General features: G+C 43.7%; 1 protein-coding gene across 3 annotated transcripts in view; it reads left to right on the top strand.

Moving 5' to 3' along the window:
* The window catches only part of LOC137384717 (mucin-2-like), a 212,090-nt gene that overhangs the window by 147,253 nt on the left and 42,631 nt on the right, over positions 1-22,206 (top strand). For 2 of the 3 annotated variants that reach the window (XM_068059034.1, XM_068059032.1), the window contains 6 exons: positions 1,241-1,600; positions 2,610-2,669; positions 4,877-4,936; positions 6,332-6,691; positions 7,701-7,760; positions 20,766-20,825. In XM_068059034.1, coding sequence (XP_067915135.1) covers positions 1,241-1,600; positions 2,610-2,669; positions 4,877-4,936; positions 6,332-6,691; positions 7,701-7,760; positions 20,766-20,825 — 960 coding nt within the window. The remainder of the gene's footprint in view (positions 1-1,240; positions 1,601-2,609; positions 2,670-4,876; positions 4,937-6,331; positions 6,692-7,700; positions 7,761-20,765; positions 20,826-22,206) is intronic. The other variant, XM_068059033.1, reaches the window with a different exon arrangement.

The raw sequence follows: 22,206 nt of genomic DNA, 5'->3' as shown, positions 1-22,206 counted from the left end.
TGTATCTCTGGTCATTATGTTGTGACCTACAGCTAAGTGCTTACGAAACTGTGCTCCTGACCTGACATTTAGCAGGGTGGGTATGTTTATTGGAAATTGATGGGAAATGACAGTTTATTTTGCAATGGGCATCAACCTCGACACACATATCCCTCATATTTACCCCTGGCATGTGTAACTCCAAGTGAGAAGGGTTTATTGTAATATATATTCTTATTATAAAGCATGGCCAGAACTTATCGCCACCCCAGTGAGCTGGATGGTGTGGGGGGGTGGGGTGCGGGGGTGGTGCTGACGGAAAATGGAGCAGGAGGCTCTATGAGGCCTTCCCGACCCACTCGCGCTTCTGCCGCACTTTACATAGGGTGGGGGGAGGGTGCGGGGTGAATAACAGGCCACCCGTCCCAGGCCAATCAAGGCCCTTAAGTTGCCAATTAACGGGCACTTAAGAGCCTGCACCCACCTCCATGGGGATTTTACGTGTGGCAAGTGGGCGTCCTGGAGCCGGGAAAGGCCCCCCGGAAAAGGCTGGCGGCCACACAGCACCCCAGGGGTGGGCCCTGATAATCGGGCTCAGGGACGCCCCTCTTCCCCAACCACCCCCAAGACCCAAGACACCCACCCTTCCCTGCAAACCACCACCATTGCATCGCCGGGGCCCGCCAGCTCCCGTCCACCCAACATTAAGTCCAGCCCCATGTTTTTAGTTATCCCACATTTGCCACACAATATCAACACTTGGATAGAAAATTGGAACAAGAAATGAAAGTCACACATACGATGCACCTGACTCCATCATAAGTGTACAGCTGCACAGCCCTGTTGGACTATTTCTCACCATTCTGAGTGCAGGTTAAAGATTTGCTTGTCGTTTTTATGCCCGCTAGAAAATCAAGTCTGACATACTCTGGGCAGTAGGTTCTTTTGTAATATTCCATTTCCAGATCAACCCACTTGTAAGCAGTTAAAGAACATTCCCACACTCTTGCATATGTTGAGTATAATATTAGTATGAAAAAAACAACCTGATGCTCGATGAGTCATGCTGTCAAATGTTGTGCTGATTTGATATTCTTTCCACCGTTGTGATGAAATTGTGTGACTAGGATGTGATGTAGCATCTCAAATCTAAAGGAAATGGTACCAATTTAGAAAAGTTGTCTTGCAATCTTAATCGTTGTATTTCTTGTTAATTAACTTGATTAAAGGCTGATTCATTAAGCCTAGACTACTTTTGCAGGGGATGAATGTAACGGTGAATGGTCTCGTTGGTTTAATGAACACACACCTTCTCTGATCAGCCCAGGCGATTCTGAATTATTGGATCCCACACGCAATGAACTGTGTCCTTCCTCTTCCGATGCAATTAATAAAATTCAGTGCCAATTTGTTGATTACCCTGAGTGGCCAGTAAGTGAATCAACAGACAATGTGACCTGTGACAAAGACACAGGACTTGTCTGTATATTCAGTGAAAATACTGTGCAGGAGAGGAAGTTTTGTTATGACTACCAAATTCGAGTTTGCTGTGAGCCGCAAATAATAACAGAATGGACAACAACCACTCTGCCTGAAACCACTTCTACAACCATGACTTCTGGTAAATATGACATTTATGTGCAAGGAAATTGTCTTTTAGTGCAAACGCTCTTCGAACAAATCTGTGCCATTTCAGTGAAAGTTCTACATCCAACATGATCAGTATATCAAGCAAAAAAAGCAATAATTAGATCTAAGATTAGAAATTACTGTCAGTGGTAATAGTAAGCTTGCAAAGCTGCACAGATTTGCCAGAGGTTTTGCTGTCTGCTATTTTAATCAAATCATTAATCCACATAAAGTAAATGGGCTAATGCAACAATTAGTGAAGATGATAATGATAAGATGATTAATATATCTTTGAATTATTCGCCTAACATAGTTTCATCCATTATTTAAATCTTCACCTCAACCTTTATGCCTTCACCACCTTTCGGACTGGCATAGCAACCTTCCACATTATAAGCCGATATGCAGTCCGTACAATATCAAGAAAGTGATTGATACAAAGGTCGGTGTGACATCAATCTAATCTCTATCACCACTGATTAGAAAGAGCAACATGGCATGTGTCTGAATATGGTGGTGCAGGTTCCCAGCATCAATATTTAACTGAGAGGATCTTTCACTGACTTTAAATACTCTGGGCAGGTGAGCACTTGGGAGGAGTGAGTCCTGCATAATTGTCACGATGCTGCCCAAGTATCTACAGAGCCATTGTTTATCTGGGCAGGGGAGGTCAATATGAGTCTGTCTGTGGTAAGACGTTTCCACTGTCTATTGATAAGAAATATTTCAGGAACTCCTTTGACAGCAGAATCAAATCCATTTGACAATTCCAGCAATTCTAATACTTGTGGAAATGGTGTCCTGAATGTAAAGGCCATCAAAAGTTGTATTCTCTCTCCACTAAAACAACTTTATTGAATAGACTAAGATAGAAGTGTCTGGATTTGGGTTTTGCAACTTTTATGCTTGGCTATAGGCAGCAGAATAGCAAATTTTTAAAACTGATGCAGACGAGCCTCAGTGTGCAGTGTAAGAGGGTGAAATATTTTCATTTTCCATAGAACCCACACCATCGATACTGACATCGACCTCAACTACGTCGACCACCAGCTACATACCTGGTAAGTGACAGGGGTTTTGTACCTTGCACCAAATCTGACTCGACAAGTGGATTGTTTTCTAAATCCATGTTGTCTGTCATTAAGTCGGTAACAAATATGGCTTTCATTTGTCTATCTCAAGTTTTCCTTCCAAATTGTTTCCTTTAAAATGTTTCTATCTCTACTCATTATGTTGTAACTGATTGGGCAGCTGTTAGGAATTAATACTCCTGACACAGCATTTAGCAGAATGGGAATGTGGATCAGCAAATTGACGCCAATTGATTTATGTTGTGATGTGCATTAAATTCCACACCCACGCTCCTGATATGTGCTCCGGACTCCAAGCAAAAAAGGTGTATGATCTATTAGTATTATATATATTTTCAGTTATCAAACATACTTGTCAGACAATCTCAACATTGAGGTTGTAAAAAATGCCAAGAAGTGAGTGGAAGTCATGCAGCCGATCCATCTCACTCCATCAAACAGATTCAACTGGAAAACCCTACTTTACTGTTCCTCACTGTTCAGAGCTCAGGTATCGGACTCACCAGTTTTGTTTTGATGCCCCCTAGAAAATCTAGGCTGGCAACTGCTGGGCAGCAGGTTCTTTTGTAGAATTTCATTTCCTTCCACCACCACTCCTTCCCTTTCTAGGCGGCTGATGCTGAGTGGAATACGAGTATCAAAAACAACCTGATGCTAGATCATTTGTGCTGTCAAATGTTGTGCTGACTTGATATTCTTTGCACGATTGTGATAAAACTGTGTAACTGGAGTGTGATAAAGTATCTCTCAAGTCTGCTTTGAAAAGCCATCAAACGTCGAATAGCTGCTATGTGTTCACCTCCTCCTGGGCGATTATAATTGACTGCTGCCCATACACATTTCAAGAAATCGACTGAGACATAGGTCAGTCTAGTCAGCTGTTTAATCTCTATTCCCACTGAGTAGAAACAGCAGCATTGCATGAGTCTGAGTATGTAAACGTCAGGAGCTCCCACTCAATATGCTCAAGGTTCAGCACCATTCGCAATGACACAGATACTGAAGCAGCCAGTGTCCATTTGCAGGAAGACCTGGACAACATCTAGGCTTGGGCTGATAAGTGGCAAGTCACAATCGTGCCACACAAGTGGCAGGCAATGACCGCCTCAAAAAAGAGAGAATCTAACCATGTTCCCTTGACGTTCAATGCATTATCATTGCTGAACATAACTCATCTGCTGACTCCCCAACCTGTCCACCATATAGAGGCACAAGTCAGGAGTTTGAAGGAATAATCTCCACTTGCCTGGACAGGTGCAGCTCCAACTACACTCAAGAAGCTCGACACCATCCAGAACAAAGAATTCCAGGTGATTGGCACCCCCTGCACTAACATTCACTCCCTCCACCACCGACGCACAGTGACAGCAGTGTGTACCATCTACAGGCGGCACTGCAGAAACTCACCAAGGCTCCTTCAACAGCAGCTTCCAAACCCACGACCTCTACCACCTAGAAGGGCAAGGGCAGCAAATTCATGGGAACACCACCACCTGCACATTCCCCTCCAAGCCACACGCCATCCTGACTTGGAACTATATTGCCGTTCCTTTACTGTCACTGGGTCAAAATCCTGGAACTCCCTTCCTAACAGCACTCTTGATGTACCTACACCCCATGGACTGCAGCAGTTCAAGAAGGCAGCTCACCACCGCCTTCTCAAGGGCAATTAAGAATGGACAATAAATGCAGGCATCGCCTGCGACACCTGTGTCCCCCGAATGAATAAACAAAAACTCACTCTGCATACTCTACTGCGGTCAGCTCTGGATGGCCCTGAGAGGTGTTCTCCTCGTATAATTGACAAGATTCCTTCCTGAGTATTTTCAGAATCACTGTTTATCTGGATAACTCAGGTCAATATGCATTTGTCCATTGTAAGAATTTTCAACTGGCTATTGGAAACTAATATTTGCAAGGTCTCTATTAAATCTATGTGAGATTTCTAGTTACTTTCATATTGTGGAAATGATGCCCTGAATATAAGGGCCATTAAATAAATATATTCTCTCTCCACTAAAATAATTTTATTAAGTTGATTAAGATAGAAGTGAAGAGATTTCAATTATCCAATTTTCGTGCTTGTCTTCATGCAAAAGAAAATTAAGTTTTTCGATCTGATACACTGCACGCTGAGGTTCGGCAGTAACAGGTTGAAATGTTTTCCTGCTCTATAGAAACCACGTCAACAACAGTGATACCAACGAAAACTACATCCACCACCAGCTACATACCTGGTAAGTGACAGTGATTTTATACTTTGCACCAGATCTGGCTCCACAGGTGAGTTGTTTGCTAACTCCATGTGATCTGTCATTGAGTAGATAACACAATACAGCTTTCATTTTTACTCCCAAAGGTTCCTTTGCAATTGTTTGCTTTCAAAATGTTTGTATCTCTGGTCATTATGTTGTGACCTACAGCAAAGTGTTACGAAACTGTGCTCCTGACCTGACATTTAGCAGGGTGGGTATGTTTATTGGAAATTGATGGGAAATGACAGTTTATTTTGCAATGGGCATCAACCTCGCCACACATATCCCTCATATTTACCCCTGGCATGTGTAACTCCAAGTGAGAAGGGTTTATTGTAATATATATTCTTATTATAAAGCATGGCCAGAATTTATCGCCACCCCAGTGAGCTGGATGGTGTGTGGGGGTGTGGGGTGCGGGGGTGGTGCTGACGTAAAATGGAGCAGGAGGCTCTATGAGGCCTTCCCGACCCACTCGCGCTTCTGCCGTACTTTACATAGGGTGGGGGGAGGGTGCGGGGTGAATGACAGGCCACCCGTCCCAGGCCAATCAAGGCCCTTAAGTTGCCAATTAACGGGCACTTAAGAGCCTGCACCCACCTCCATGGGGATTTTACCTGTGGCAAGTGGGCGTCCTGGAGCCGGGAAAGGCCCCCCGGAAAAGGTTGGCGGCCACTCAGCACACCGGGGGTGGGCCCTGATAATCGGGCTCAGGGACGCCCCTCTTCCCCAACCGCCCCCAGGACCCAAGACACCCACCCTTCCCTGCAAACCACCACCATTGCATTGCCGGGGCCCGCCAGCTCCCGTCCACCCAACATTAAGTCCAGCCCCATGTTTTTAGTTATCCCACATTTGCCACATAATATCAACACTTGGATAGAAAATTGGAACAAGAAATGAAAGTCACACATACGATGCACCTGACTCCATCATAAGAGTTCAGCTGCAAAGCCCTGTTGGACTATTTCTCACCATTCTGAGTGCAGGTTAAAGATTTGCTTGTCGTTTTTATGCCCGCTAGAAAATCAAGTCTGACATTCTCTGGGCAGTAGGTTCTTTTGTAATATTCCATTTCCAGATCAACCCACTTGTAAGCAGTTAAAGAACATTCCCACACTCTTGCATATGTTGAGTATAATATTAGTATGAAAAAAACAACCTGATGCTCGATGAGTCATGCTGTCAAATGTTGTGCTGATTTGATATTCTTTCCACCGTTGTGATGAAATTGTGTGACTTGGATGTGATGTAGCATCTCAAATCTAAAGGAAATGGTACCAATTTAGAAAAGTTGTCTTGCAATCTTAATCGTTGTATTTCTTGTTAATTAACTTGATTAAAGGCTGATTCATTAAGCCGAGACTACTTTTGCAGGGGATGAATGTAACGGTGAATGGTCTCGTTGGTTTAATGAACACACACCTTCTCTGATCAGCCCAGGCGATTCTGAATTATTGGATCCCACGCGCAATGAACTGTGTCCTTCCTCTTCCGATGCAATTAATAAAATTCAGTGCCAATTTGTTGATTACCCTGAGTGGCCAGTAAGTGAATCAACAGACAATGTGACCTGTGACAAAGACACAGGACTTGTCTGTATATTCAGTGAAAATACTGTGCAGGAGACGAAGTTTTGTTATGACTACCAAATTCGAGTTTGCTGTGAGCCGCAAATAATAACAGAATGGACAACAACCACTCTGCCTGAAACCACTTCTACAACCATGACTTCTGGTAAATATGACATTTATGTGCAAGGAAATTGTCTTTTAGTGCAAACGCTCTTCGAACAAATCTGTGCCATTTCAGTGAAAGTTCTACATCCAACATGATCAGTATATCAAGCAAAAAAAGCAATAATTAGATCTAAGATTAGAAATTACTGTCAGTGGTAATAGTAAGCTTGCAAAGCTGCACAGATTTGCCAGAGGTTTTGCTGTCTGCTATTTTAATCAAATCATTAATCCACATAAAGTAAATGGGCTAATGCAACAATTAGTGAAGATGATAATGATAAGATGATTAATATATCTTTGAATTATTCGCCTAACATAGTTTCATCCATTATTTAAATCTTCACCTCAACCTTTATGCCTTCACCACCTTCCGGACTGGCATAGCAACCTTCCACATTATAAGCCGATATGCAGTCCGTACAATATCAAGAAAGTGATTGATACAAAGGTCGGTGTGACATCAATCTAATCTCTATCACCACTGATTAGAAAGAGCAACATGGCATGTGTCTGAATATGGTGGTGCAGGTTCCCAGCATCAATATTTAACTGAGAGGATCTTTCACTGACTTTAAATACTCTGGGCAGGTGAGCACTTGGGAGGAGTGAGTCCTGCATAATTGTCACGATGCTGCCCAAGTATCTACAGAGCCATTGTTTATCTGGGCAGGGGAGGTCAATATGAGTCTGTCTGTGGTAAGACGTTTCCACTGTCTATTGATAAGAAATATTTCAGGAACTCCTTTGACAGCAGAATCAAATCCATTTGACAATTCCAGCAATTCTAATACTTGTGGAAATGGTGTCCTGAATGTAAAGGCCATCAAAAGTTGTATTCTCTCTCCACTAAAACAACTTTATTGAATAGACTAAGATAGAAGTGTCTGGATTTGGGTTTTGCAACTTTTATGCTTGGCTATAGGCAGCAGAATAGCAAATTTTTAAAACTGATGCAGACGAGCCTCAGTGTGCAGTGTAAGAGGGTGAAATATTTTCATTTTCCATAGAACCCACACCATCGATACTGACATCGACCTCAACTACGTCGACCACCAGCTACATACCTGGTAAGTGACAGGGGTTTTGTACCTTGCACCAAATCTGACTCGACAAGTGGATTGTTTTCTAAATCCATGTTGTCTGTCATTAAGTCGGTAACAAATATGGCTTTCATTTGTCTATCTCAAGTTTTCCTTCCAAATTGTTTCCTTTAAAATGTTTCTATCTCTACTCATTATGTTGTAACTGATTGGGCAGCTGTTAGGAATTAATACTCCTGACACAGCATTTAGCAGAATGGGAATGTGGATCAGCAAATTGACGCCAATTAATTTATGTTGTGATGTGCATTAAATTCCACACCCACGCTCCTGATATGTGCTCCGGACTCCAAGCAAAAAAGGTGTATGATCTATTAGTATTATATATATTTTCAGTTATCAAACATATTTGTCAGACAATCTCAACATTGAGGTTGTAAAAAATGCCAAGAAGTGAGTGAAAGTCATGCAGCCGATCCATCTCACTCCATCAAACAGATTCAACTGGAAAACCCTATTGTACTGTTCCTCACTGTTCAAAGCTCAGGTATCGGACTCACCAGTTTTGTTTTGATGCCCCCTAGAAAATCTAGGCTGGCAACTGCTGGGCAGCAGGTTCTTTTGTAGAATTTCATTTCCTTCCACCACCACTCCTTCCCTTTCTAGGCGGCTGATGCTGAGTGGAATACGAGTATCAAAAACAACCTGATGCTAGATCATTTGTGCTGTCAAATGTTGTTCTGACTTGATATTCTTTGCACGATTGTGATAAAACTGTGTAACTGGAGTGTGATAAAGTATCTCTCAAGTGTGACTCGCAATGACTCAGATACTGAAGCAGCCAGTGTCCATTTGCAGGAAGACCTGGACAACATCCAGGCTTGGGCTGATATGTGGCAAGTAACAATCGTGCCACACAAGTGGCAGGCAATGACCGCCTCAAACAAGAGAGAATCTAACCATCTCCCCTTGACGTTCAATGCATTATCATTGCTGAACATAACTCATCTGCTGACTCCCGAACCAGTCCACCATATAGAGGCACAAGTCAGGAGTTTGAAGGAATAATCTCCACTTGCCTGGATAGGTGCAGATCCAACTACACTCAAGAAGCTCGACACCATCCAGGACAAAGCATTCCACGTGATTGGCACCCCATGCACAGACATTCACTCCCTGCACCACCGACGCACAGTGACAGCAGTGTGTACCATCTACAGGCGGCACTGCAGAAACTCACCAAGGCTCCTTCAACAGCACCTTCCAAACCCACAACCTCTACACCTAGTTGGTTGCAAACCCGCTTCCACCTTGCCTGGGGATCCATTCCATATTTTACGGGTCCCCAGGCTTTATTTGTGCTGAGGTGGGACTTCCACTCGCTTGATGTAGGAAGTCCCACCTCATTGAGCTGCTGCCCAATCAGTGGGCTGGCAGCTCTTAGTCCCAGCAGCGCCACCGGGAACGGTGGCCACTGTTGGGACTTCAGCCCAGCCGAAGATAGAACAAGATGTGGAGCCAGAAAGAAAGGTAAGTTTTGATTGCCTTGCTGGGGGTATTCGGTCAGGCCTCTGTGAGGCTAGGGTGATCGGTTGGGGGGAAGGGAGACGTTTTGGGTGCTGGGGTGGTTGGGGTAGCAGGGGCGGCCCTCCATTGGGCACCCTGTGCCTCATGAGAAGGGCCCCCCGTGGGATGATCTGCAGCCACCTGCTTTTCCCAGGAAGCTTTTCCCAGCTCCAGGACGCCAGCTTGCCACGTGAAGGATATTGGATTTCCTCTTGCCCCTTGTTCTTGCTCAGTTTGGAATCTAAATTGTTGGGTTTGGTTAGCTTTGAATTTTGCTTCTTCAGTGGGTAGATCCACATTGACCTCACTTTTCGTTTACTTGTGAGTTTCACAAGATTGGTTCACTTTAGGGTATTTTACCTTCCTTTTTTCTTTTACTTCAGAGATAGGTTCTTCCTTAATCTGACCCATGCCCTCTGGGACATTACTGCTCACAGGTGGCTGTCCAGCTTCCACTGCACTCTCCATTTCAACTATGTGAGGCATCTCCCTCATTCTTGGCTTCCCTATTTGGGAACTTACCCCATCTCTGTTTAAATCTTTAAAAAAGGTTTCAGCTAACGATATCTCTGGTGCTTATCCTTCAACCTTTGCCACTTTTATCTTAGCACCTTTAAATTCTTTTGGCTCTATTGTGGCCTTTCTAAATTCTTCTGGCTGTATCGCTCCCTGTGGGAATTTTCAGACTTTCTCAGCCCTCTGCAGCTGTACAGAGCTTTGCTTGTTCCCCTCAGTTTCTCCAGTCTCTGTGGACTGTTCTGGACCTTCTGGATACAATACCGTGCTTCCTGCCAAGTCATTGCCTCGCAATAGGTCTACCCACTGCATGGGTAAGCTCAGAATGATCCCCAATGTCACTATTCCAGTGAACAGCTTACTCTGTAGGTAACCTTTAACTAAAGGAACATTCAAGTATTTGCCAGTAAGCCCTTTTACCAATACCATGGTATTTGTTCTGCTTTCTGGTGGCATTTCTGCAAATTTGGCTGCCAGTAGGGTTTGAAAACAACTGGAATCCCTGAGGATGTTTATCTTCTTCCCTGGCTCCTGGGACACAAAAGGAGTCATTTTTCATTTGTGTAAAACATTCTGTTAGTGCTCTGTTCTTGAGTGATGTCATAGTACATGCTTATCACTTTCAAAGCTACAGACACTGGTTTGACTGCAGCACCTCCTGTTGTTTTTTTGGCATAACGATAATTTGCCTGGACATGCCCAGATTTGCTACATCGAAAACATGTCGGGCAGACCCTTACTGGTTTCTCACGTGGGTTCCTTGTAAAAGCTGGAGACGGTCTGGTTTTCCTTTTGTACTCTCCTTTTCTTTCAGGCTCATTTCTGCTTCCTCTGCATCCCTGCTTTCTCTCCCTAGCTTGTAAGAGTTATTAGACCCAAATTTATTCCTCGTTAGGGATTTGTGAATTAACTCATAATCATCAGCCATTTTTCTTACTCTTGTAACTCTTTGTTCTTCAATGTGGGTCCTTATCCTAACTGGGAAAGTATTTTTAAATTCTTCCAGCAACATCACTTCTCTCAAAATTACATATGAGTGTTCTGGCTTGAGAGATCATATCCAGCGATGAAAAACCATATGTTTAATTCTTTCAAACTCAGTCTGTCTAGGCCCTTTCCTGGTGTGTCTGAATTTATGTCTGTATGCTTCCGGTACCAGCTTATATGCATTTAGAATTGCAGTTTTAGTTTGTTCATAATCGGAGGAACTTTCTTCTGACAGCAGGGAAAAAACTTTACATGCCTTACCCACTAACTCGCCTTGTAAGAGGAGAGTCCAAAATTCTTTTGGCCATTTTAGCCTGGTTGCTATTTTCTTAAATGAGATAAAATATGACTCAACCTCCTCCTCATTAAATTTTGGCACTGACCGTGAGTGTCTCAGTACATCACAGTTTTGCTCTGAATTGGGGATAGGGTTTCAGTAGCCAGCAGCATTCTCATTTTGGGTTTGTAGCCTTTTTAATTCAACTCTCTGCAAGTGTACTTCCTCTCTTTTCAACTGAAATTCCCTTTCTTCTCTTTCCTTTCAAAGCTGAAACTTTCTTTCTTCATTTGCCTTCTGAAGCTGAAACACTCTTTCCTCCTTTTCCTTTTTTTAATTGCATTTCCTCTCTTAGCAACTGAATTCTAGCACAAGCTGCCTTTTCAGACTCTGATTCTAGTCTTTCTTCTTCTATTTCAGGGGTAAATTTTAAAATGGTTAGCTAGACTTTTCATCATTTCAGGTTTCATTGCTTTTTGTTTGAAAGTAGTTCCCAACTCCGTAGCTAAGCTTTTTAAATCTTCAATACTTAGAGTCATAGAGTTATACAGCACAGAAACAGGCCCTTCGGCCCAATGCATCTCCGCCGACCATCAAGCACCCTCCAATCTATTCCCATTTTCCTGCACTTGGCCCGTAGCCTTGTATGCTATGACATTTCAAGTGCTCATCTAAATACATCTTAAATGTTGTGAGGGTTTCTGCCTCGACCACCCCTTCAGGCAGTGTGTTCCAGGTTCCAACCACCCTCGAGGTGAAAAAATCTTTCCTCAACTCCCCTCTAAACCTCCTGCCCCTTCCTTTAAATCTATGCCTCCTGGTTATTGACCCTTCCACTAAGGGAAAAGTTTCTTCCTATCTATCCTATCAATGCCCCTCATAATTTTGTATACCTCAGTCAGATCCTCCCTCAGCCTTCTCCGCTCCAAGGAAAACCACCCCAGCGTATCCAGTCTCTCTTCATAGTTGAAATGCTCCAGCCCAGGCAACGTCCTGGTGAATCTCCTCTGAACCCTCTCCAGTGCAATCACATCCTTCCTATAGTGTGGTGACCAGAACTGTACATAATACTCCAGCTGTGGCCTAACCAGCATTTTATACAGCTCCATCATAACCTCCCTGCTCTTATATTCTATGCCTCGGCTAATAAAGGCAAGTATCCCATATGCCTTCCTAACCACCTTATCTACCTGTGCTGCTGCCTTCAGTGATCTATGGACAAGCAACCCAAGGTCCCTCTGACCCTCTGTACTCCCTAGGGTCCTACCATCCATTGTATATTCGCTTGCCTTGTTAGTCCTCCCAAAATACATCACCTCACACTTCTCAGGATTAAATTTCATTTGCCACTGCTCCGCCCATCTTACCATAGTGTTATACAGCACAGAAACAGGCCCTTCAGCCCATCGTGTCTGTACCAGCCCAACTACATCGTCCTGTAATCTAAGGCTTTCCTCTTCACTATTTACGACACCACCAATTTTCGTGTCATCTGCGACCTTACTGATCATACTCCTATATTCACATCTAAATCATTAATGTACACTACAAACAGTAAGGGTCCCAGCACCGATCCCTGCAGTGCACCACCGATCACAGGCCTCTGTTCGCAAAAACAACCCTCGACCATCACCCTCTGCCTCCTTCCACTAAGACAATTTTGGATCCAATTTGACAAATTACCCTAGCTCCCATGGGCTCTTACCTTCTTAACCAATGTCCCGTGCGGGACCTTATCAAAAGCCTTACTGAAGTCCATGTAGACGACATCAACTGCTTTACCCACATCTACACATCTAGTCACCTCCTCAAAAAATCCAATCAAATTTGTTAGACACAATCTCCCCCTGACAAAGTCATGCTGACTATCCCTGATTAATCCCTGCCTCTCCAGGTGGAGATTAATCCTGTCTCTCAGAACTTTTTCCAATAATTTCCCGACCACAGGCCTATAATTACCTGGTTTATCCCTGCTATCCTCTTGAATAATGGTAAACATTTGCTGTCCTCCAGTCCTCTGTGGCCAGGGAGGATTTGAAAATTTGTGTCAGAGGCCCTGCAATCTCCTCCCTTGCCTCACATAGCAGCCTGGGATACATCTCATCTGGGCCTGGGGATTTATCTGCCTTTAAGCCCGCTAAACAGCTAATACTTCCTCCTTTTCAATGCTAATTTGTTCAAATATATCACAATCCCCCTCCCTGATCACTACACCTACATCATCCCTCTCCATAGTGAACACAGATGAAAAGTAATCATTCAAAACCTCACCTATGTCCTTCAGCTCCACACACAGATTGCCTCTTTGAGCCCTAATGGACTCCACTCTTTCCCTCGTTATCCTCTTGTCCTTAATATACTTATAAAATGCCTTGGAATTTTCCGTTATCTTGTCTGCCAGTGTTTTTTCATGTCCTCTCTTCGCTCTCCTAATTACTTTTTTAAGTACCCCCCTACACTTTCTATACTCCTCTCGGGCCTCAGCTGTTTTCAGCGCTCTGAATCTGCCATAAGCCTCCTTTTTTTTCCTTATCCAATCCTCTATATCCCTTGACATCCAGGGTTCCCTTGACCTGTTGGCCCTACTCTTCACCTTTACGGGAACATGTTGGATCTGAACCCTCACTATTTCCTTTCTGAATGACTCCCACTGGGCTGATGTCTTCCTATAAGAAGCTGCTCCCAGTCCACTTTAGCCAGATCCTGTTTTATCATATTGACATCTGCTTTCCCCCAATTCAGTACTTTTATTTTCGGTCCTTCTATGTCCTTTTCCATAACTCACTATCCCCGAAATGCACCACCACTGCCACTTCTACCACTTGTCCGGCTTTATTCCTTAGGATTCAGTCCAGTACCGCTCCTCCTCTTGTAGGACTCTCTACGTGCTGGCTCAAAAAGCTCTCCTGAATGCACTTGATGAATTCCGCCCCCTTTAAGCCTTTTGCACTAATATTATCCCCTCTAATATAGGGGAAGTTGAATTCACCTACTATTATTACCTTATTATTTTTGCACCTCTCTGAGATTTGCCTGCATATCTGCTCCTCTATCTCTCCCTGACTGTTTGTTTGGAGGCCTGCAGTACACTCCCAGGCAAGTGAGTGCCCCCTTTCTATTTTTAAATTCTACCCATATGGCCTCATTAGAGGAACCTTCTGATATATCATCCCTCCTTACTGCAGTAATTGACTCCTTAATCAACAGTGCAATACCACCTCCTCTTTTACCCCTTCTATAATCATGTCTGAAGATTCTATACCCTGGGATATTGAGCTGCCAGTTCTGCCCTTCCCTCAACCATGTCTCAGTGATAGCAATAATATCATATTCCCATGTGTTAATCAATGCCCTCAATTCATCTGCCTTACTAGTAAGACTCCTTGCATTAAAAGAGATACAATCCACCCTTGCATTATTTGCTTGAGCCTTAACAGGTCTATATTTACTCTACCCTCCAGATTGACTTAGCTTCTCTTCAGTATTTGATTGTACATCACCCCCTACTGTACCTCCACTCTGTATCCCATCCCCCTGACAAATTAGTTTAAACCCCCTACCCCCCGCCCCGCCAAACAGCACTAGCAAACCTCCCAGCAAGGATGTTGGTCCCGTTCCGGTTCAGGTGCAACCCGTCCAACATGTACAGATCCCACCTTCGCCAGAAACAGGCCCAGTGATCCAGGAAACTAAAGCCCTCCCTCCTGCACCATCTCTTCAGCCATGCATTCAGCTGCACTAACCTCCTATTCCTATACTCACGAGCCCGTGGTACTGGGAGAAATCCAGAGATGACAACTTTTGAGGTCCTACTTTTTAATCTGCTACCTAGCTCCCTAACTTTTTGCAGGACCTCATCGCTCTTTCTACCTATGTCATTGATACCAATGTGGACCTGACCTCCGGCTGTGCACCCTCACCTTTCAGAATACTCTGCAACCGCTCGGTGATATCCATGACCCTTGCACCAGGCAGGCAACATACCATCCTGGAATCACGTCTACAACCACAGAAATGCCTAAATGTTCCTCTAACCGTAGAATTCCCAACCACTATTGCACTCTTGTCCCTTTTTCTCCATCCCAGCACAGCTGAGTCACCCATGATGTTCCGGTTATGACTCTCGGTGCATTCTCCAGAGGAACCGTCTTTCCCATTGGTACTCAGAACTGAATACTGGTTAGAAAGTGGGATGTCCTCTGGGAACACCTTGATTTAATTAACTTAGCATGGGATATGTTTCCCTGCTCGACAAACTCCTTAGCAGTAAATGTGGCCATCTCTTTCTTTTCTTGCACCGTAGAGAAAAAAACAGAAGAATACAATAAAACCTCTCTATTTACTTCTCATAATTTTGGAGGTCAATTTTCCTCCCATTTTCCAAACCTCTCATTTGTCTGGCAGTTCAGATCCTGGCTTCGAGCCTCCAATTTGTTCCAGTCATGTGATGAGAGGTTTGGGTGGATCCCACTCTTCAACTCCCACCTGAATGCAACAAGTGTGATTTGGCATTAGGGTTTCACCCTTTTGTGCTTTATTTGTCAAATAAACAGACCGACAAGTTTTCTTGTTGGTTTAAAGGAGAAAATCAATTATTTATTGATCAGTATTCCTTATCTCGAAATTATTGCAACCTCATTCACACACTCATTTATTTGCTCACACACAAGAAGAGACAGATAGAGAGGAAAAAGGATAAGTGGGTTTAAGTGGAAGTAGGTTTTGGCGGGGGGGGTGGGGGGGGGTGCGGTCATAGTAAACCTGTTGAATTCTCTTGGAAGTTAAATTCTCATTGGTTGCGGGCCTGAGGTGTTTGTAGATTTCTCTCTTGGTTGAAAGTTCAGTTGAAGACTGTGAATCACTTCTAATCCACAGCTGTATAAAACGTAGATGTATAATTCTATCGCAGGGCATCTTCCTTTCGGTTTGCTGGAAGCAAGCTTCTTGGATGATGCTTTCAGGGTGTCTCTCTCTCTCTTTTTCTCTCTCTCTAGGCTACCTTTTTAAGGTAAAGATGTGCTACATCTCATCTCTGCTGGAAGAAAGGTATTTTCTTCCCTGTAGTGATCAACAATGGCCTAGGATTTGGCAACTTCTCATTTTCGTTGTTTCAGAAGAACCCATTGTCATGCTAGGCCCTCACCTGCCAAGAATGAGGCACATTAATTTTATCCTGAGCATTGATTTTAGACTGTTACTGGAGTGAAGAAAGGACTTGTTAAACAGATCAGCCGTGGCTGGAAAAGCCACTTGCATATTAACAGATGGTGTTTGGAAGGACAAAGCAGCCATTCTCTGACACATTCAACTCACAATGGACTTTTGATCACCAGAAGTTGAAGGTGGGGGAGCTTGCATTCCAGGTTGACTGCTGAGATGGCTGTATTTACAAACGGAAATGGTCAATCCAGCTAGTCACATGACTAACCTGCTGGGCAACCTGAGATTTTTGAATTTATACAAATAGTTTGGGCAGAACATCTGTTTGCTCCTGAACTGAGAAGATCTCTCCTGTCTTCTCCCATCTCTTTCTCACAAGCCTCTGAATCCAGTGAAGACACATGAACCCCAAGAGAGAAAAGTCTCCTTCAGTGAACAAGGTTTAAGAAGAATACAGGGCCCCAATGAAAAGCAAGATCTACCTGCAATCAAGGACTCTACAGTGAGCTTGAAGAACCATAACAAAAACTCTTCAGAAATTGCCTCAAACTTTTCCACTTTAGTTTTCTTCTGCTTTTCTGTCTCGATTTGCATGTGTGTAATTGCGTATGCATGCTGGAGTGGGCGCGTTGTGTATCCATAGCTGTTAACCAAATTAGAGTTAAAGTTTAAGTTTAATAAATTTCAACTTTTCTTCTTTAAACCTAAGAAAGCCTGTTTGTGCTGGTTTCTTTGCCTTATAATTGGAAAGCGGTGAACAAGGATTCACCAAGGAGAAGCTAAAAACACAGTGTGTTTAAAATGAAACCCTGTTACAGTAAGACCAGGTGAAAGCTGAGAGGAACCCCTAGACACCTTTCTCACAAGGTCGTAACAGAAATGTAGGTGTTAGCATCTGGAATTGACCCACAGACAAACATGAGAAATTGGAAGTGGGAAGCCAAATTGTTCCCAATCAAAAAAGAGCATGATTTTATTACAGGCTTTCTTGTGGTTGTGTGTGCTTGAATACTAACATGTCTGCAACTGAAGCTAGTAGCTCTCCAAGCCAGGGTGAAGTAACTTGAGATAAGTTTAAAAGCTCTGTCTATGGAGGAGTTGAGGAAAATGGCTGAGCAGTGTGGGCAAGGCTCGGAAGTCTGAACTCCTAAGGCTAGGGGCCAACCATTTTTCCATTCAATCTGAAGAAGCAGAAGCAGTGTTAGAAGTAGACCCAGACAGGATACTGCGAGCAAAGATACAATTGAAACAAAGAAAACTTGTATTAGAAGACGGGGAAAGAGAAAGAGATAGGGAGAGACAGGAAAAAGAGACAGAGAGGCAGGAGAGGGAGAAAGAAAGAGTCTTCCAGAAGGAACATGAAGAAAAAGAAAGACAGGAGAAGGAACACGAGACAGAGGAGAGAGACAGAAAGAAAATTCCAGAAGGAATGCAAAGGAAGAGAGCTGAAGCAGCTTGAGTTAACTAGGGGGTGACAGAGTAACCCCAGTGAAAGCATGGCCAATATGGGGGAGCGTAATTCAGGGCTGGGTACAGAATTGTTAAAACATTAATTCCAAAATTCAATGAGGAAGATGTAGAAGTATTTTTTGTGTCCTTTGAGAAACTGGCAAGGCAGCTAAAATGGCCAGCTGAGACCTGGCCTCTGTTACTGCAAAGCAAATTAACTGGAAAAGCCCATGAGGTTTATTCCCTGTTTCCAGATGAGAGTTCATCAAATTATGAACTGACAAAAAATGCTATCCTCTGGGCATATGAATTAGTATCCGAAGCTGATCACCAAAAGTTTAGAACACTCAAGAAGCAAGCTAATCAAACTTATCTGAAGTTTGAAAGAAGTAAACAGCTGGCCTTTGACCAGCTCCAAGCTCTTAAAGTACAGCTGAGCTATGAGATTCTCAGAGAAGTAATTCTGTTAGAGGAATTTAAACACTCTCTTCCACTCTCCATAAAGACCCATGTAGAGGAGCAATGGGTGCAGAGAGCCCAGCAAGCGGCCGTTCTGGCTGATGAGTTTGCTTTAATTTATAAGTCGGTTTCCCAGGGGAAAACCTTTCCTACTCACTCCCACAAATCCGAGAAGGACAAAGGTTGGGAAGGTGATAGGAGTCTAAGCAGTCCTGTGAGAGAAAGGAAAGCAGGAGACACAGGGGGCCCTTCTGTAGCCAAAAAGGAAGGTGTTGTGAGCAAGAGTGTGACCCAGAGACCTGTGTTCTTCCATTTTAATAAAGCAGGGCATTTGAAAGCTGACTGCTGGAAACTAAAGGGAAAACTGGTAGGGTTGATCAGGGCACACCTGCTCAGTGAAGAAGTGAACCTGATGGAAAGCACAGCAGAACTAGCTGTGGCTTTAACTGCAGGAAGACTGAGACTATGAAGCTTACGGCTGCAAGTGCAGGAAAATTTTACAGGGTTCCTGAAGGTTATCAGGGTTTAGCATCTGAAGGGAAAGTAACCCTGTACACCTCGAGTGCGGAAAGCAAGCCCATAGTAATTCTCAGGGACACAGGGGCCACGAGATCCCTTTTACTGGGAAAAGGCCTGACATTTCCCCCCAGAGAGTGCAGTGAACACCAAAATAGTGATGAATGGTATTGGAGGGCAGTGCATGTCTGTAGTGTACATCGGGTGCACCTGGAGTGCGACCTAGTTTAGGGACTGGTGACCATAGGGATTGTCCCTACTTTGCCTGTGGACGGGGTTGACCTGCTCCTAGGTAATGATCTGGCAGGATTGAAGGTGGTAGCCCCACTGCCCCCCCTCCCAGTAGTGAAAGAAAGACCGCAGGAGGTCAGAGAGACAGGGCAGTGGCAGGAGACGGACCCCTGCAGTTTCCCTGAATGTGCAGTGGATCAGGCCATGATCAAACCAGTTCCCCCAGAGGACACTGCAATGGCCCTGCAGGCAGATGACCAGGTCTGTCTGTCTGAGACTTTCTTTGGAAATTTAGGAGACCCAGGGAATGAATTTAATGGATTTTCCCTAGGTGAGGCTCAGTGAGCCGACCCAGTATTGCGAGAGTTAGCACAGGCTGCCCAGTCTGAAAGTGAAGCAGAGGGAGTCTCTGATTGCTATTATTTAAAGAAGGAGGTACTGATGAGGAAATAGAGTTCTCCTCACAGACCTGAGAGCAAGGAGTGGATAGTAGTTCACCAGTTAGTGGTGCCGTAGAGGGACCGGAGAGAAATATTAAGAAGGGCCCACAAGACTACAGTGGCTGTACATGCTGGTATACGAAAGACCAAAGCCCGCATAAGACAACAGTTTGACTGGCCAAAACGCCACAAAGATGTGGTGGAGTACTGCAGGAGTTGCCACATGTGCCAGGTTGAGGGGAAACACCAACCTACAGTGAAACCTGCACCCCTAAGTCCTGTACTGGTGTTAGGAGGACCCTCCAGCAGAGGGCTGGTGAGCTGTAAGGGACCCTGCTGAGAACAAAAGGGGACAGGCAGGCAAAAGGCTGGCAAAAGGTTAGACAGGGAAAGGGAAAAAGTGACCACAAGGGCAGGTTAAAGGAAGTCCGGGAGGAATCCCGGATGAAAACCCCTACTGTCTGGTCAGCCATCCTCAAAATATGTGAAAGGTTAGACCCCACATCCTCCTATGTACATCCAACATGGATAAGTATATCAAGCAAATAAACCAATACGTATATCTAAGATTAGAAATTACTGTCAGTGATAATAGCCTGGAAAGCAGCACAGATTCTTTCGACATCTACTGCTATTTTAATCAAATCAATAATCCATTAAAGGTAAATGGGCTAATGCAACAATTAGTGAAGATGATAGTGATAAGATATTAATATATCATTGAATTCTATGCCTAACATAGTTTCACCCATTATTTAAATTTTCACCTCATCTTTTATGCCTTTACTACCTTCCGGACTGGCATCGCAACCTTCCACATTATAAGCCGATATGCAATGCACATACATACCAAGAAAGTGAATAATACAAAGGTCGGTGTGACATAAATCTAATCTCTATCACCACTGATTAGAAAGAGCAACATGGCATGTGTCTGAATATGGTGGTGCAGGTTCCCGGCATCAATATTTAACTGAGAGGATCTTTCACTGACTTTAATTACTCTGGGCAGGCGAGCATTTGGGAGGAGTGAGTCCTGCATAATTGTCACGATGCTGCCCAAGTATCTTCAGAGTCATTGTTTATCTGGGCAGATGAGGTCAATATGAGTCTGTCTGTGGTAAGAAGTTTCCACTGTCTATTGATAACAAATATTTCAGGAACTCCTTTAACAGCAGAATCAAATCCATTTGACAATTCCAGCAATTCTAATACTTGTGGAAATGGTGTCCTGAATGTAAAGGCCGTCAAATGTTGTATTCTCTCTCTACTAAAATAATTTTAATGAGTATACTTATGTAGAAGTGTCTGGATTTGGGTTTTGCAACTTTTATTCTTGGCGACATGCAGCAGAATAGTGAATTTTTAAAACTGATGCAGACGAGCCTCAGTGTGCAGTGTAAGAGGGTGAAATATTTTCATTTTCCATAGAACCCACATCATCGATACTGACATCGACCTCAACTACGTCGACCACCAGCTACATACCTGGTAAGTGACAGGTGTTTTGTACCTTGCACCAAGTCTGTCTCGACAAGTGGATTGTTTTCTAACTCCATGTGGTCTGTTATTGAGCAGATAACAAAATAAAGATACTGAAGCAGTTGTGTCCATATGCAGCAAGACCTGGACAATATTCAGGTCTGGGCTGATAAGTGGTAAGTAAAATTTTGCCGCACAAGTGCCAGGCAATGACCATCTCCAACAAGAGAAAATCTAATCATCTCCCCTTGATGTTCAATGGCAGTATCATCATTGAATCCCTACCATCAACACCCTGGGCGTTATCATTGGCCAAAAACTTAACCAGACCAGACTACAAGAACAGGTCAGAGGCTGGGAATTCTGTGACGAGTAACTTACCTCCTCACTCCCCAAAGCCTGTCCAGCATCTATAAGGCACAAATTAGGAGTGTAACAGAATACTGTCTACTTGCCTGGATGAGTGCAGTTCCAACAACACTCAAGAAGCTCGACACTATCCAGGACAATTCAACCTGCTTGATCGATATCCCATCCACCACCTTAAACAGTCACTCCCTCCATGACTGGCACATACTGGCAGCAGTATGTACCATCTACAAGATGCATTGCAGCAACTTGCCAAGCTTCCTTCGACAGTACCTTCATACTCACGCCCTCTACCACCTAGAAGTTCAAGGGCAGCAGATGCATGGGAACACCACCACCTGCAAGTTCCTCTCCAAGCCACACCATCCTGACTTGGAACTATATCACTGTTTCTTCACTGTCGCCGGGTCAAAAACTTGGAACTCCCTAACTGCACTGTAGATGTACCTGCACCAGATAGACTGCAGCAGTTCAAGAAGGTGGCTCTCCACCACCTTCTCAAGTGTAATCAGAGATGGGAAACAAATGCTGGCATTCCCAGGAACCCTCACATCCCTTGAAAGAATTAAAATAAACACTTATAGGGCAGCTTTTAGGAAATTGTGCACCTGACATAGCAGTTAGCAGAATGGGAATGTACATCAGGAAATTGACAGCAATTGATGGATTATTTTGTGAAAAGCATTAACTTGCACACCCATGTACCTCATGATTGCACCCAAAAAGCTACAAGTGAGAAGGATGCATGATAATGTATATTCTCTACAACCACGATTTCTGGTAAATATGACTTTTATGTACAAAAGCACTGAGTACAAATCTGTCCTATTTCAATGGAAGTTCTGGATCGAATCAGTAGATCAGTGGATCAGTATATCAATCAGATAAAGCAATAAGTAGATCTAAGACTAGAAATTACTGTCAGTCAGCTCAAAATCTGTACAGATTCATAAGACATTATCTGCATGTCATTTTAATTGAGTCATTGAGCTATACAAAGTAAATGGCCTAATGCCTCAGT

Source organism: Heterodontus francisci, chromosome 27, assembly GCF_036365525.1.
Source record: "Heterodontus francisci isolate sHetFra1 chromosome 27, sHetFra1.hap1, whole genome shotgun sequence".
Classification (NCBI taxonomy): domain Eukaryota; kingdom Metazoa; phylum Chordata; class Chondrichthyes; order Heterodontiformes; family Heterodontidae; genus Heterodontus; species Heterodontus francisci.
Note: the sequence above shows the minus strand (reverse complement) of the source record. Positions and strands in the feature narration are given on the sequence as shown.